The sequence below is a fragment of the Hemiscyllium ocellatum genome, chromosome 14 (genome assembly GCF_020745735.1).
Source record: "Hemiscyllium ocellatum isolate sHemOce1 chromosome 14, sHemOce1.pat.X.cur, whole genome shotgun sequence".
Lineage (NCBI taxonomy): Eukaryota > Metazoa > Chordata > Chondrichthyes > Orectolobiformes > Hemiscylliidae > Hemiscyllium > Hemiscyllium ocellatum.
Window position 1 is genome coordinate 74,499,429 of NC_083414.1, and position 17,929 is coordinate 74,517,357.

The 17,929-nt window shown below is 51.9% G+C and overlaps 1 protein-coding gene across 1 annotated transcript in view; it reads left to right on the plus strand.

Annotated features, from left to right (window-relative positions):
• The window catches only part of LOC132822427 (NCK-interacting protein with SH3 domain-like), a 230,825-nt gene extending 215,103 nt beyond the window's left edge, over window positions 1-15,722 (plus strand). Inside the window, exons 11-13 of the mRNA XM_060835805.1 lie at window positions 457-549; window positions 8,579-8,751; window positions 13,841-15,722. Of these exons, the coding sequence (XP_060691788.1) occupies window positions 457-549; window positions 8,579-8,751; window positions 13,841-14,047 (473 nt within the window). The 3' untranslated portion in view covers window positions 14,048-15,722. The remainder of the gene's footprint in view (window positions 1-456; window positions 550-8,578; window positions 8,752-13,840) is intronic.
• The last annotated feature ends 2,207 nt before the right edge of the window (window positions 15,723-17,929 follow it).

The following is a 17,929-nucleotide window of genomic DNA, read 5'->3' on the forward strand; positions in this document are numbered from 1 at the left end:
CTGTTTTTAATGCTGTTTTGTAACTAGAATGTATAGTTACCTGCAAAAACCGTCACAAACGTTGAACTGCTTAGAAGATATCCACTAGAAGATCACCATGTTGTTAGACATGCTTTACAATTCACCAGTTACTGTCTGTCCCTTCCTGCAGCTGAGCACCAGGAGTCTCCCAGGAAAAGGAATCTCACTTTGTATCCCACATTTCACATTGCTGATTTATACCTTCACAACTATGATGCCCAAAGCTTAAGAATTTGTACAAACAAGACACAATGCTTGAATATCCAACCCACGCAGCAGTCAATATATGCAGCAAAAGCTGAGTTTATGGGTGCAGTGGAATTGGTGTTAATCTGAACTAAGCATCAGTGTATCCGGTTCCACATCAGACCTGATGGAGTGAGGCTCATTTGTTATCCCAAATATTATGCTAACAAAACCCGTTAACTGTTACAGTGCCAACCAGCAACATCATCATGAAGACACTGGCCAAACGGGAGAACGTGAAGGTGTTCACAGAGAAATTACTGCTGCTGCTAAACCGGTCAGGTGAGCATCTCACTGAGGGCTGCATGTGCGTTCAGTTTGCTGTGAGATTGATCAGTGGTTCCTGCTCCAGCCAGCACTGCGGTTGTGTTGTCAGTGCTGTACAGCGTTCCTGTCAACAAGTACGAGGGGATACTGCAGTGGTGAAAGCTCAGTCCAGCAGCAGAAGAAAGAGCAGCTTTGGTGTCTGTAACTCCCCAGCTCCTCACAGAGCGAGCTTCAACACAGACAACCACAGTGTTCACCAGTGACAGCCTGGGGTGGATGTGGGGCCAGAATGTCCAGGAGTAGAGGATATGGAGGGGAAGGGTCACTGTCCTGGGGTAGGGGTCAGAGTGTCCTGAAGTAGGGGATATGGAGCTTGAAGGGTCAGCGTTTTCTGGGGTAGGGGTCAGAGTGTCCTGAGTAGGGGATACGGAAGGAGAGGGGTCAGAGTTTTCTGGGGTAGAGGATATGGAGGGTGAGGGGTCAGAGTGTTCTGGGGTTAGGGGTCACAGTGCCCTGAGATAAAGGATATGGAGGGTGAGGGGTCAGAGTGCCATGGGGTAGAAGACACAAAGGGCATGAGTTCAGTGTGTCCTGAGGTAGCACATAAAACATGGAATAGTACAGACCCTTCGGCCTCAATATTGTGCCAATCTTTTATCTTCCTCTAAAATCAACCAAACTAACATACCCTTCATTTTATATCATCCACGTGCCCATTGAAGAGTGGCTTAAATTCCCCTAATGTATCTGACTACTACCACTGCTGGCAGTGCATTCCACACACCCACCACGTTCTGTGTGAAAAACCGACCTCTGACATCTCCCCTAAACCTTCCTCCTGTCACCTTAAAGATACGTCCTCTCATGAAAGCCATTTCTGCCCTGGGGGGAGAACAAAATCTCTCTCTATCCACTCTATCTCTGCCTCTTGTACACCTCTACAAGTCACCTCTTATCCTTCTTCACTCCAGTGAGAAAAGCCCCATCTCCCCCAACCTTTCTTCATAAGACATGCCCTCCACTCCAGACAGTGTCCTGGTAAATCTCCTCTATACCCTCCTTAAAGCTTCCACATCCTTCCTATAATGAAGTGACCAGAACTGAACACACTATTCCAAGTGTAGCCTAACCAGGACTCTATAGAGCTGCAGCATAATCTCACGGCTCTTAAACTCAGTCCCCATGCTAATGAAAGCCAACACACCATACACCACCTCAACAACCCTGTCAACTTGGGTGGCAACTTTGAGGGATCTATGGACATGGACTCCAAGATCCCTCTGTTCCTCCACACTGCCAAGAATCTTGTCTTTATCCCTGTATTCTGCATTCAACTTCGACCTTCCAAAATCACTTCACACTTTTCCAGGTTGAACTCCATCTGCCACTTCTCAGCCCAGCCCTGCATCCTGTCAATGTCCTGTTGCAATCTACAACAGCCCTCCGCACTATTCACAACTCCACCAAACTTCGCATCATCGGCAAACTAACTAACCCACTTTTCCGCTTCCTCATCCAAGTCATCTATAAAAATCACAAAGAGCAGAGGTCCCAGAACAGATCCCTGCGGGACACCACTGGTCACCGAGCTCCAGGCTGAATACCTTCCACCTACCACCACCTCCGGGCCAGCCAATTCTGTATCCAGGCACACACGGAGGGGGGGAGTCAGCAAACAGATCCAGACCATCCTGGGTGACAAATGAGGTAGAAGCAATGATAAAGAGAAACCTGGGCTTTTGACAGATGTGAGGTCAAAAATACGATTGAATATAGAAGATTCAGACTGAAGATGCAACAGCAAAGAAGGAAAGGTGGAACATGAGCAGCTGACGTGGAGGAATTCCAAAGTATTTTATACGCAGTACGAGGGTGATAAAAGGGGAAGTGGGCTAGTTTGGGACTAAAAAGGAGTTTGACACATGGCAGCTGAGGGGATGCCTGAAGGGTTTGTATCTGTCATTACCACAGTAGAGGATGACAACCAGCCCACAGTCAACGGGAAGAATCCGTTGCTAGCCGGATTTAGAACTGCTCCGACAAGGTGTGAGTGGAACTTTCCATGGCTCTGAGACATGAAGGTGAGGGACTGGAGAATGGGAAATGAGGTGCCCTTGTGGCAAGGAATAAGCCCAGCAACCAACCCCTTTTACTTGAGTGGTTCAGAAACTTCGAGAAACAGAAATTTGCGACAACATTATTAGTCATATGGATCAATGTGGGTTAATTTAGGAAGGCCAGTGTTTAGCGAATTGACAGGAGTTTTCTGACAAAGGTGAATGGGTTAATCAGTTGTAGACATGGACAATGTAGTGTACAGTGTTGGGCTAATGGAATAAAAATAGCAGCAGCCACAGGGGTACACAATTAGTGAGTGACTCCCGATTACATCCCTCGCCATGGACACAGGCATCGCCTTCCCTCACTGCACACACACACACACATACGCACGCACACACACAGCTTCCCTCACCATTTACATGGAGATCCCCAAAGCCATACACATGGCCTGGTCCCCCTCACCTGGTACACATGCCACCCTGCACTCACAGTGAGGGGAGGGTGGTCAGCATGCACCGTGTACACTGCCCCCTCCCCCTCACCGTGTACACTGCCCCCTCCCGCTCACCGTGTACACTGCCCCCTCCCGCTCACCGTGTACACGGCCCCCTCACCGTGTACACTGCCCCTCCCCCTCACCGTGTACACTGCCCTCTCCTCCTCGCCGTGTACACTGCCCTCTCCTCCTCGCCGTGTACACTGCCCTCTCCTCCTCCCCGCGTACACTGCCCCCTCCCCGCGTACACTGCCCCCTCCCCGCGTACACTGCCCTCTCCTCCTCGCCGTGTACACTGCCCTCTCCTCCTCCCCGCGTACACTGCCCCCTCCCCGCGTACACTGCCCTCTCCCTGCATACACTGTCACCTGCTTGTGTACACTGCCCCGTCCCAGTGTACACAGCCCCCTCACCATGAATACTGCCCACCCCCGCGTACATGCCCCCCTCCCTGCGTACACTGCCCCCCTCCCCGCGTACACTGCCCCCCTCCCCGCGTACACTGCCCCCCTCCCTGCGTACACTGCCCCCCTCCCCGCGTACACTGCCCCCCTCCCTGCGTACACTGCCCCCCTCCCCGCGTACACTGCCCCCCTCCCCGCGTACACTGCCCCCTCCCCGTGTACGCTGCCCTCTCCACCTCCCCCTCCCTGTGTACACTACCCCCTCCCTGTGTACACTACCCCCTCCCCATGTACACTGCCCCGTCCCCATGAACACTGCCCCCTCCCCCGTACACTGCCCCCACCCCGCGTGCACTGCCCCCTCCCCATGTATACTGCCCCCTCCCTGCATACACTGTCACCTGCTTGTGTACACTGCCCCCTCCCAGTGTACACAGCCGTCTCCGCCTCCCCCTCCCCATGTACACTGACCCCTCCCAATGTACACTGCTGCCTACACCACCTCCTCCCTGCGTACACTGCCCCCTCCCCATATACAATGCACCCTCCCAGTGTACACTGCCCCCTCACCATGAATACTGCCCCCTCCCTGCGTACACTGCCCCCTCCCCGCGTACAGTGCCCCCTCCCCGCATACACTGCCCCCTCCCTACTTACATAGCCACCTCCACCTCGCTGCGTACACTTCCCCCTCCCTGCGTAACACTGCCACCTCCCAATCTACACTGCCACCTCCCCCTCCCTGCATACAATGGCCCCACCCTGTGTACACTGCCCCCTCCACCTCCCCTCCCTGTGTACACTGACCCCTCCCTGTGTACACTGCCCCCTCCACCTCCCCTCCCTGTGTACACTGACCCCTCCCTGTGTACACTGCTCCCTCTCTTTGTATACTGCCCCCTCCCCGCGTACACTGCCCCCTCCCTGTGTATTCTGCCCCCTCCCAGTGTACCCTGCCGCCTCCACCTCCCCCACCCCACGTACATTGCCCCCTCCCCACGTACACTGCCCCTTCCCTGTGTACACTGCCCCCTCCCCATGTACACTGCCCGCTCTGTATACTGCCCCCTCCCCGTGTGCACTGCCCCCTCCCCGTGTGCACTGCCCCACTCCCCGCGTACACTGCCCCCTCCCCGCGTACACTGCCCCCTCCCCGCGTCCACTGCCCCCCTCCCCGCGTCCACTGCCCCCCCCTGTGTACACTGCCCCCTGCCCGCGTACACTGCCCCCTCCCTGTGTACACTGCCCCCCTCCCTGTGTACACTGCCCCCTCCCCACGTACACTGCCCCACTCCCCGCGTACACTGCCCCACTCCCCGCGTACGCTGCCTCCCTCCCCGCGTACACTGCCCCCTGCCCGCGTACACTGCTCCCTCACCGTGTATACTGCCCCCTCCCTGCATACACTGTCACCTGCTTGTGTACACTGCCCTCTCCCAGTGTACACAGCCGTCTCCGCCTCCCCCTCCCCATGTACACTGACCCCTCCCAATGCACACTGCTGCCTACACTTCCTCCTCCCCGCGCACACTGCCCCCTCCCCATGTACAATGCACCCTCCCAGTGTACACTGCCCCCTCACTATGTATACTGCCCCCTCACCATGAATACTGCCCCCTCCCTGTGTACACTTCCCCCTCCCTGCGTAACACTGCCCCCTCCCAATCTACACTGCCACCTCCCCGTCCCTGCATACAATGGCCCCACCCTGTGTACACTGCCCCCTCCCTGTGTACACTTCACCCTCCACCTCCCCTCCCTGTGTACACTGCCCCCTCCCTGTGTACACTTCACCCTCCACCTCCCCTCCCTGTGTACACTGACCCCTCCCTGTGTACACTGACCCCTCCCTGTGTACACTGCCCCCTCCCTGTGTACACTTCACCCTCCACCTCCCCTCCCTGTGTACACTGACCCCTCCCTGTGTACACTGACCCCTCCCTGTGTACACTGCCCCCTCCCTGTGTACACTGACCCCTCCCTGTGTACACTGCGCCCTCTCTTTGTATACTGCCCCCTCCCCACGTACACTGCCCCTTCCCTGTGCACACTGACCCCCTGTGTATACTGCCCCCTCCCCATGTACAATGCTGCCTCAACCTGCCCCTCCCCACATACAAACCCACCTCCCCGCGTACACTGCCCCCTCCCCATGTACACTGCCCGCTCTGTATACTGCCCCCTCCGCGCGTGCACTGCCCCCTCACCATGTATACTGCACCCTCACCATGAATACTGCCCCCTCCTGCATACACTGCCCCCTCCCCGTGTACAATGCTGCCTCCCCCTGCCCCTCCCCACGTACAATGCCACCTCCCCGTGTACACTGACCCCTCCCCATGTACACTGCCCCCTCTCTTTGTATACTGCCCCCTCCCCGCGTGCACTGCCCCCTCTCTGCATACACTGTCACCTGCTTGTGTACACTGCCCCCTCCCAGTGTACACAGCCGTCTCCACCTCCCCCTCCATGTACACTGACCCCTCCCAATGTACACTGCTGACTACACCACCTCCTCCCCGCGTACACTGCCCCCTCCCCATATACAATGCACCCTCCCAATGTACACTGCTGCCTCCACCACCCCCTCCCCATGTACACTGCCCCCCCGTGCACACTGCCCCCCTGTGTATACTGCCCGCTCCCTGTGTACAATGCTGCCTCCACCTGCCTCTCCCCACGTACAAACCCACCTTCCCGCGTACACTGCCCCCTCACCGTGTACACTGCCCTCTCCCTGTGTACACTGCCCTCTCCCTGTGTACACTACTGCCTAAACCTCCCCCTCCCTGTGTACACTGCCCCCTCCCTGCGTACACTGCCCCCTCCCCGCGTACACTGCCCCCACCCCGCGTACACTGCCCCCCACCCCGTGTACACTGCCCCCCACCCCGTGTACACTGCCCCCCACCCCGCGTACACTGCCCCCTCACCCTGCGTACACTGCCCCCCACCCCGTGTACACCGCCCCCTCCCCGCGTACACCGCCCCCTCCCCGCGTACACCGCCCCCCACCTCGCGTACACTGCCCCCTCACCGCGTACACCGCCCCCACCCCACGTACACTGCCCCCTCACCGCGTACACCGCCCCCACCCCACGTACACTGCCCCCTCCCCGCGTACACCGCCCCCTCCCCGCGTACACCGCCCCCTCCCCGCGTACACCACCCCCTCCCCGCGTACACCGCCCCCTCCCCGCGTACACTGCCCCCTCCCCGCGTACACCGCCCCCTCCCCGCGTACACTGCCCCCTCCCCGCGTACACCGCCCCCTCCCCGCGTACACTGCCCCATCATGTGCACTGCTATCTCCCCCTCCCCATGTACCTGCCACCTCCCCTACCCGTGTACACTGCTGCCAGCCCCTCCCCGTGTACCTGCCTACTCCCCGTGTACACCGCCCCTTCCCCGCGTACACCGCCCCTTCCCCCGGTACACTGCCCTCTCCCCGCGTAGACTGTCCCCTCCCCGGGTAGACTCTCAATGGACACTGCCCCATCTCTATGGGCCCTGTCCCCCCCTCACTGTGTAGACTGCCCCCTCTCCATGTACACTGCTCCCCCCCTCGTGTACACTGCCTCCCCCTCCTCCCTGTGTTCACTGTCCCTTCCCCGTGTACACTGCCCCCTCATCGCCTACACTGCGCCCTGCCCCTCCCCTTGTACTCTGCCCCCTCCCCATGTACACTGCTGCCTCCCTGTGAACGCTGCCCCGCCCCCTCCCTGTGTACACTGCCCCCTCCCCGCATGCACAGACCCCTCCCCGCGTGCACTGCCCCCTTCTGCGTACATTGTCCCGTCCCCGCATAGATTGCCTCCTCCCCACGTACATTTCCCCCTCCTCGTGTACACTACTGCCTCCCCCTCCCCGTGTACCTGCCACCTCCCCTACCCGTGTACGCTGCTGCCACCCCCTCCCCGTGTACACAGCCCTTCCCCCTCCCGTGTACACCGCCCTTCCCCCTCCTGTGTACACCGCCCTTCCCCCTCCTGTGTACACCCTACTTCCCCCTCCCCGTGTACACCGCCCCCACCCTCCCCGTGTACACCGCCCCCACCCTCCCCGTGTACACTTCCCCCTCTCCGTGTACACTGACCCCTCCCCTCCTCATTTACACTGCCCTCTGTCCCTCCCCATGTACACTTCCCCCAGCCCTCCTTATATACACACCCCCTCCCTCTCCATGTACACTGCCCCCTCCCCTTCCCTGTGTACACTGCCCCTTCCCCACCTTGTGTATACTTCACCCTCACCGTGTACACCGCCCCCTCCTTGTGTACACTTCCCCCACCCCTTCCCATGTACACCTCCCCCTCTCGTGTATACTTCCCCCTCCCTGTGTACACCGTCCCCTCCCCATGTATTCCGCCTCCTCCCCCTTCCCATGTACACCGCCCCTTCCCCTCCTCGTGTACACTTCTCCCTCCCCGTGTAATCCTCCCCCTCTCGTGTACACTTCCCCCTCCCTTTCCCTGTGTACTCCGCCGCCGCCCCCTCCCCCTTCTCATGTACACTTCTCCCTCCCCCTCACCCTCACCCTGTACACTTCTCCCTCCCCCTCCCCGTGTACACCTCCCCCTCTCGTGTACACTTCCCCCTCCCTATCCCTGTGTACTCCGCCCCCTCCCCCTCCCCGTGTATACTGCTCCCTCCCTCTCCGTGTCCACTTCCCCCTCTCCCCCCTCCTCCCCGTGTACACCTCCCCCTCCCCGTATACACTAAATCCTGTCATCATTGTGTACACTGAGCCCCTCACTCGGCCATTCCCTTCCTCCCCAACCCCCACCCCCAGTCCCGCCTGACTGGGAACAGTGTAGAACGCTCCGTCAGCCAGTGAATGCAGGGCTGGATTGGAAGTGTTCCTGAGAACAACACAAAGCAGCGCATTTGAGACTGAGGGTTTCCGTCCTGTGATTAATTCCAAATTACCTGTTACTAGCCTGGAGCAGCGAGTTAGCAATGTTGCAGGGCACGGTATTCACTGATAAAGCACACCTCTTTTTCTCCTGCCTCGTATTTGATCCAGGGTCTTTATAACACCTCCTTCATTAATCTAATCGGTATTGCTCTCTCTGTTCCTTAGATGACCCGGTGAATATCTTCAAGCACCAACCCCAACCACCACACTCCGTGCTGAAGTTCCTGCAGGATGTCTTTGCTGACCAAGACACAGCGAGAATCTTCTACCGTACGGACCTGATGGTGATGATCGATATCATTGTGCGTCAGATCGCTGACCTCTCGCCAGGGGAAAAGGTCAGAAAACTGCACCGTGACCCTGAACAGATTCAGCCCTCGCTCAGTCTTAATACTGCCTGGCCCATTTCACAGCCTCACCACAGATGTACAAGGTGTTAAGTTCTGAAACCAAAACTGGAACTGCTGGAGAAACCCAGCAGGTCTGGCAGCATCTTTGGAGAGAAAGCAGTCACTTTTTCAGAACACTTCAGAGATGCAGAAGCAGCAATTTCTGTTTTTATTTCAGATGTACAAGGCTGATGTTCAAGTGGGATTAGATGAGAATTGCCCAGGTTTGTAAACCGAACAGTCTTGGTATAAATGGAGCAACATACTGGGCTAGAGGACTTTCACTCTGTACCTAATTGGGTGCCCCTTATCATAGAAGTTATCACAGAATGCCTGCAGTGTGGAAGCAGGCCATCCGGCCCAACAAGTCCACACCAACCCTCCAAAGAATAACCCACCCAGACCCATTCCCCTACCGTTTGTTTTATCCTGACAATTTAGCATGGCCAATTCAGTGGTTAGCACTGTTGCCTCACAGCGCCAGGGACCCGGGTTCAAATCCAGCCTCAGGTGACTGTCCGTGTGGAGTTTGCACATTCTCCCCGTGTCTGCGTGGGTTTCCTCCGGGTGCTCCGGTTTCCTCCCACAGTCACAAAGATGTACGGGTCAGGTGAATTGGCCATGCTAAATTGAACAAAGTGTTAGGTGCATTAGTCAGGGGTAAATGTAGGGGAATGGGTCTGGGTGGGTTGCTCTTTGGCGGGTTGGTGTGGACTGGTTGGGCCGAAGGGCCTGTTTCCACATTGTAGGGAATCGAATCTAATCTGACCTGCACATCTTTGTGACTGTGGGAGGAGACCGGAGCATCCGGAGGAAACCCACACAGACACGGGGAGAATGTGCAAACTCCACACAGACAGTCACCCAGGCAGGAATCAGTCTGCCTCTCTTTCTAAAAATTTCCTTAATGTAGGATTTGGATGTTTTGGCTTGTGCCAATAAAGTCAGTGGAATGACTGTTCAAGGTTCCTGGGTTGAGTACTGGAGCTGCCTAATTTGTCAGGTCACGCTTTAATCTGTCCTTTCTCTGAGCTGCTTCTCATACACTCCGAGGCATGCGGCTAAGGAACAGGCCCTTCAGCCCACCATGTCGATGCCAACCAGCAAACACCAAACTGTCTCACCATCCTCAGGCAGCACATTCCATATTTCATACCACCCTCTCGGTGAAAGCAATGATTTTCCACTCCTCTCTGAACCACTTGCTCCTCCCCTTAAACGTATTCTCTCTGGTCTCAGGATGGTCTGCCATGGGGAAGAGATTCTCACAAATGTTTCCCATGTGCTCCCTGTCCACTCTGCTGACACCTTCAGGGGTGTGTGTACATGTCCACCCAGGTCCCTTTGTCCCTCAGTATACCCAAGGGCACCTACAATTCATTGTGTAAATCCTTCACTTATTAGACCTCCCAAAATACAGCACGTCACTTCTCTGGATTAAATTCCATCTGCCATTGCTCTGCCCAGTTTACCAGCCGATCAGTATCAGACTATAGTCTGGTATTCTTCCTCACTATCGACAATCTCCATACCATTTGCTAGTTTAGTAATTATGCCATCGACATTCACATCCAAATTGTTAATTTACCTAACAGACAGCAAGGGTCCCGCCATCGATCCATGCTATTCCCATCACAGAAACCACACTCCACCCTCGGCCTCTGATCTGTAAGCCAGTTTTTGATCTAGTTTACCAACTTATATTGGATCCCATGGACCTTCTGGAGCGGCCTTCCGTGTGGGACCTTGTCAAGGCCTTACTAAAATCCAAGTAAACCATATCAACTCCACTATCCTCATTAATCTTCAATCACCTTTTCAAAACCTCAATTAAGTTAGACAGACAGGTCTCCCTCTGACAAATCCATGCTGACGCTCCCTGATCAACTCCTGCTTTTCCAAGTATTGTTTAATCCTGTCCTTCAGAATGGTTTCCAATAATTTCCCTCCCACTGATGTCAAACTTATTAGTCTGTAATGACCTGGCCTGCCCCTGCTGTTATTGAGCAACGGAACCCCATTAGCTACCCTCCAGTCATCTGGCACTTCACCTGTGGCCAGCACAGTATTAAATATTTCTGCCAACAATCTCCTCCTTTGCCAACCATAACAGCCTGGGATCCAGCTGAGAGTTTGGAGAAGACTTGTCGCTCAGTCTGTGGATCAGATTGTAAACTTGCTCACTGAGCTGGTGGGTTTGTTCTCCGATGGTTTGTCACCGTGCTAGGTAACATCGTCAGGGAGCCTCCGGTGAAGTGTTGGTGTTCTGCCCCGCTGGGTATTGATCTGTCTCGGTTTGTTGTGGCAGGTGATGTCATTTCCGGTTCTGTTTCTGAGCGGTCAGTAAATGTTTGTTTATATCTATATATATATGTGTGTTAATGGAATTCCAGTTTGAATACCAAGCTTCTAGGAAATCCCATGCATGTCTTTGTTTAGCCTGTCCCAGAATGGATGTACTGTCCCAGTCAAGCTGGTGTCCCTCGTTGTCTGTGTGTATGGATACCAGTGATAGTTGATCATGTCTTTTGGTGGCTAGTTAGTGCTCATGTATCCTGGTGGCTAGCTTCCTGCCAGTTTGTCCAAAGTAATGCTGGTTGCAGTCCTTGCAGGGTATTTTGTATATGGTGTTCGCTCTATTGCAAAACAGAGATATGGGATTGAGGTTGATTCAGCGATTTGGATCAGAAATTGACAGATGGGAAATATTCATCCTGGAGTTCAGTTACTAGTGGCGTACCGCAAGGATCTGTTTTGGGGGTCACTGCTGTTTGTCATTGTTATAAATGACCTGGATGAGGGTGTAGAAGGATGAGTTAGTAACTTTGTGGATGACACTAAGGTCAATGGAGTTGTGGATACTGCAGAAGAATGTTGCAGGTTACAGAGGGACATAGATAACCTGCAGAGCTGGGCTGAGAGGTGGCAAATGGAGTTTAATGTGGAAAAGTGTGAGGTGATTCACTTTGGAAGGAGTAACAGGAATACGGAGCTAATGGTCAGATTCTTGGTAGTGCAGATGAGCAGAGAGCTCTGTGTCCATGTACCCAGATCCCTGAAAGTTGTCACCCAGGTTGATAAGGCTGTTAAGAAAGCATGCAGTGTGTTAGCTTTTATAAGTAGAGGAATAAGTTTCAGAGCCACGAGGTCATGCTGCAGCTGTACAGAATTCTGGTGCGGCCGCAGCTGGAGCATTGCGTACAGTTCTGGGCATTGCATAGGAAGAATGTGGAAGCATTGGATAGGGTTCAGAGGAGATTTACTCGATGTTGCCTGGAATGGAAGGAAGGTCTTATGAGGCAAGGCTGAGGGACTTGAGGCTGTTTTCATTAGAAAGAAGATGGTTGAGAGGCGACTTAATTGAGACATATAAGGTAATCAGAGGAAAGCTTTTTTCCTAGCATGAGGGACATAGCTTTAAATTGAGGGGTGATAGATATAGGACAGATGTCAGAGGTAGTTTCTTTACTCAGAGAATAGTAGGGGCGTGGAACACACTGCCTGCAAACAGTAGTAGACTCACAAACTGTAAGAGCGTTTAAATGATCATTGGATAAACATATGGATGTAAGTGGAATAGTGTGGGTTAGATGGGCTTCAGATTGGTTTCACAGGTCGGTGCAACATCAAGGGCTGAAGGGCCTGTACTGCGCTGTAATGTTCTATGCTGCTGCTGGTTGTTGTAACAGGGTCCTTTCAATTCACCAGCAGCTGTTTCAGTGTGATGATAGGTTTGTGGGCTACCATGATGCCAAGGGGCTGGAGTAGTCTGATCGTCATCTCCGAGATGTCTTTAACGTATAGTAGTGGGGGCTAGAATTTCTGGGCGTGTTGTATCCTCTTGTTTAGGTTTGTTGTTCAGGAATCAGCTGACAGCGCTTAACATGTTAACGTGCAGGTTCGCTTTTCAGTTAGGAAGCAAATGCAATGTTAGCACTCGTTTTGAGATGGCTCGAATACATGAGCAGAAATGTACTGCTACTGACTGTACAAGGATCTGTAAAGACCTTGAGATATTGTGAGCGGTTTTGCATTCCATATCTAAGGAAGGATGTGCTGGGATTGGAGGGCATCCAGAGGAAGACTTCAAGAATGATCCCAGAAATGAAAGGCTTGTCATGTGACAAGCGGTTGAGGATTCTGGCTCTGTACTCTGAGGTTAGAGGGATGGGGTTCTGATTGAAACGTAGAGAATACTGAGGGACCTGGATAGAGTGGATGTGGAGAATGTGTTTCCACCACTCGCTGAGACTAGCACCTGAGGGCACAGCCTTAGAGTGAAGGGACAACCTGTAGGATTGAGATGAGGAGGAATCGCTTCAGTCAGGAGGTGGTGAATTAATGGAACTCATTGTCGCAGAGGGCTGTGGAGGCCACGTCATTGAGTGTGTTTACCACCAAGATAGTTTCTTGATTAGGCAGGAGAAGGGGGCTGCGAAAAATATCAGCTATGATCAAACGTTGGAGCAGAGTCTATGGGCTGAATGACCTAATTTATGGTCTTATCACATGTCCCATCAACATACTAGGTAACGATACCACCTCTACCTTCTTGGAGGAAGATCAGCTGCTACATTATGGCTATAAGGTAAGTTCCAGAGCCATCTGAAAATCCCCTGTCTTGGTCATACACAACGTCCTGAGGTTGCTGCATTAAGTGAGAGGTGGTATCATGTCAACAGGTTTGGAATCTTAACACCCGACTGGAGCACCTCCTGGAATTTATATTCCATTAACAAAGCTCAGGTCAATTGATGTAAAAACCCACCTGGTTCACTTTAGGATTGGAAATCTGCCTCCTTTATCTGGTCTGGCCGACATGTCACTCCAGATCCACAATGATGTGGTGACTCTGAAATGTTCAAGCTAGCAAGGGCAGTTAGGAACAGGCTTTACCGGTGCTGCTCAATTTCCATAAAACTAAAGGTTTTTGTGATGTTGTATTTGCTGTGTGGTGTTTACCAGCGCGCAGTGCTGGACAGAGTGACTGTGTATGTGTGTTTGACTTCTCTCTCTCTCCCTCTCTCTGTTGGCACAGATTCGCATGGAATACCTCTCACTGATGCACGCCATCGTACGCTCCACCGATTACATGCGTCACCAGCACCGTCTCCCAGATCTCCAGGCCACGTTCCAACGAATCCTCTCAGAGGAGGAGAATGACCAGAGCTGCCAGATGGACAAGCTAATCATCCAGGAAATCTACAAAGAGTTCCCAGACATCGCTTTGGAAAACGAACTCTGAAGGCCAACGTTGTGTGGAGTACTTGAAAAATTAGCCAATGTGGTTCTTCTCCCGAAATCGCTCATCCCTGTTCAACGCAGCGCTTTTACCTGTGACTGAACCCAAAGCCTTTTTGCTGCCTTACAAATATGTTTTCTTTTCCTGCCTTTTTGTACTGTTCTGTAGCCACTACGTGCTGCAGGAAGTTGAAGTGTTGAGAGTAATGCTGCACTGGTGACTTCAGTAACTGTGTATGGTTTAAACATGCGAAGCATTGATAAATCTGAAGTAGGAAAATAGGTTTACACTCTCATAAATCTTTCACTGACACAGCAGAATGTTTGAGAGGGGACTTAGTGAAGTGCAGAATTCAGCTTTTCTTCAGGGTGTTCTCAGTCGAAAGCCTAACTAACAACCCAGCAGAGCTAACCACTTAACTGACCGCATCTATCGTGGGGCAGTCAGATTCTATTCTCAAGAAAGGATATTTAATGCCATCTCTCATATCGAGACTAACAAACTGGATGACGATGAGGTGAAATGTTACAAGGGGTTTGTGTCATGCCAAAACGTGGGAACATTTCAGTCGTTCCAGGATGTCAGCTTGAAATTGGTCACTACTTTCTACCTTCCACAAGGGTTCATTAGCAGGAGTTGGCAAATTGACTGTCTATCAACTTACTGTAGCTCCAATAGTGTTAAAGACTCAATACAGAAGAGTGTCTGGGCCCTGTCACACAGCATGTGTAGCAGAGCTCGGTTTTCCCCGAGTGAGGCTGTGTGTAGAGAGTCATCAGGAAGACTATGTTGTGCAGCGTGTTGATAGATTGTTGCCAGGATATTGAGAAGCTGCAGAGTGGTGCTTGTGCGGTCATCCGCGTGTGGAGTTAAGGAAGCCAATGGTTTGGGAAACTGCTAGCTGACCTGCCAACATCCTGAAACAGTCCTCCTCCTGCTTCAGACTCGAAACTGCGAAACAGGCAAAACCATGTGACTGTGACTGGTGTCTTGCACTAAATGTTCCAGGTGATAGACCGCATCATCTCATCTTCGAATACAGACCAATTTGCTCTCCAATCAGCAGTGTAATATAGAGCTCAGTTATACCTGTGTGTGATGGTTAGTTTTCAGCCATTGTTGCTCGCTCTCTGTCTCTTTCTTGTTCTCTCATGCTCTCACCCGCACTCACTCACTCTCACATACTCTTTCCTGTTCGCTTGCTCACTTATGATCTCTCTCACTCTCACGTGCACACTGTCACTCTCACACTGCCTCTCACTCTTCCTCTTCCCCCTCCCTCACTCGTGTGCACACTCACACTCTTACACCTTCCACGCTCACTCTCGCAGTTGTGCTCACTGTCCCACTCGCTCTCGCGCAGGTCAGTATTCTCTGCCAGCTCGATCGTGTGCTTCAGAAAGCTTGTTGCCAGTACCTTTCGAGTAGCGTTGAGCCAGTTTTTGTTTGTGATGTTAGTTTGAAATGAGTGTGAGCTGCTAATGTTCTCAGGGAGCAGGAGCTTCAGTTGTGGTCTGACAGGGCAGCCGGGAACGCGAGCCTGTTGTTTGCTCTCTGAGCAACTTGTAATCTGTGGGAGTGTGCAGCTCTCACTGCTGCAGGCTGTCATTTTCAGCTCCAAGTCTGCCTTGCTATTGGTACTTTATTGCTAATATTTGTATACAGATAATTAAACCAGCTACAGCATTTATTTCTTGTGTACTGTTGTCTTTCATCTTCTTTTATTCCATTTTATACCTCACTCAAAATGTGCACTGAAAATCAAGTGCTGACCGTTGACACAAAAGTTAAATATTTTTATAGAAAGTACACAAAGTTTCCCAATTTGCCTAATTTCCAGTTGCAGGTTGACAAAGCACAGACCAGGGTTTGATATGAAACAGCTATTGCTCTTTATTAAAGGAATTAGACTCTACTTACAGGTAGATAATTACATTGACACACCACAAATTAAAGTCTCATCCCTATATAAACTCCCCCTTAGTCTCTTTCACAGACAGACACAGGGAAAAACAAGGGTATTAAGAGTGGAGGGAAAAACGAGGAAAATGATTTTATTTTTGCATTATTCATTCCTGAAATGTGGGTGTCACTGGCTGCCAGACTTTTTTGTCCATCCCTAGCTGCACTTGAGAAAGTGATGGTGAGCTGGCTTTTTGAACTGCTGACCCACAATGCCCAGGATTTTGACTCAGCAACACTGAAGGAACAGAAGGCAAGGACTAGTTAGGGTTCATTCCTGATGAAGGCTTATGCCCGAAACGTCGAATTTCCTGTTCCTTGGATGCTGCCTGACCTGCTGTGCTTTTCCAGCAACACATTTTTAGCACTAGTTAGGGTTAGTCAACATAAGTTTGTGCATGGAATTCCTGAAGAAGGGCTTATGCCCGAAACGTTGATTCTCCTGTTCCTTGGATGCTGCCTGACCTGCTGCGCTTTTTCAGCAACACATTTTCAGCTCTGATCTCCAGCATCTGCAGTCCTCACTTTCTCCATGGGAAATCATGTCACATGAACCTAATTGAGTTTTTTGAAGAAGTAACAAAGAGGATTGACGAGGGCAGAGTGGTGGACTATATGGACTTCAGTAAGGCACTCGTGGTAGACTGGTTAGAAAGGTTAGATCTCATGGAATACAGGGAGAACTAGCCATTTGGATACAGAACTGGCTCAAAGGTAGAAGACAGAGGGTGGTGGTGGTGGAGGGTTGTTTTTCAGACTGGAGGCCTGTGACCAGTGGATCGGTGCTGGGTCCACTACTTTTTGCCATTTGTATAAATGATCTGGATATAAACATAGGAGGTATAGTTATTAAGTTTGCTGATGACACCAAAATTGAAAGTGTAGTGGACAGCAAAGAAGATTACCAGATTACAACTTGATCAGATGGGCCAATGGGCTGAGGAGATGGTATTTAGATAAATATGAGGTACTGCATTTTGGAAAAACAAATCAGAGCAGGGCTTATACATGTAATGGTAAAGTCCTGAGGAGTGTTGCTGAACAGACACCTTGGAGTGCAGGTTCATAGCTCCTTGAAAGTATATTTGCTGGTAGATAGGATAGTGAAGAAGGCGTTTGGTATGCTTTTTTTTATTGGTCAGAGTATCAAGTACAGGGGTTGGGAGGTCATGTTGCAGCTGTACAGGACATTGGTTAGGCCACTGTTGGAATATTGTGTGCAATTCTGGTCTCCCTCCTATTAGAAGGATGTTGTGAAACTTGGAAGATTTCAGAAAAGATTTACAAAGATGTTGTCAGGGTTGGAGGATTTAAGCTATAGGGGGAGGTTGACTAGGCTGAGGGGTGACCTTATAGAGGTTTCTCAAATCAAGAGGATCATGAATGGGTGAAATAGACAAGGTCTTTTCCCTAGGGTGGGGTAGGTTTAAGGTGAGAAGGGAAAAATTTAAAAGGGACCTAAGGAGCAACGTTTTCATGCGGAGGGTGGTGCGTGTATGGAATGAGCTGCCAGAGGAAGTGGTGGAGGCTGGTACAATATTTAAAAGGCTGTGTATATGAATAGAAGGGGTTCAGAGGGATATGGGCTAAGTGTTAGCAAATGGGAATGGATTAAGTTAGGATATCTGGTCGGTGTGGATGGACTGGACCAAAGGGTCTGTTTCCGTGCTGTGCATCTCTATTAGTCTATATATTTCCGAGTCAGGATGGTGAGTGGCTTAGAGGCGAACTTGCAGGTGGTGGTGTTCCTAGATATCTGCTATTCTTGTCTTTTGAGATGGAAGGCGTTGTGAGTTTGGAAGGTGCTGAGGATCTTTGGTGAATTCCTGCAGTGTCTCTTGTGCTCACTGTACTCCTGAGTGTTGGTGGTGGGTGTTTGCAGATGTGGACCAATCAAGCAGCAGCAGCTTTGTCCTGGATGAT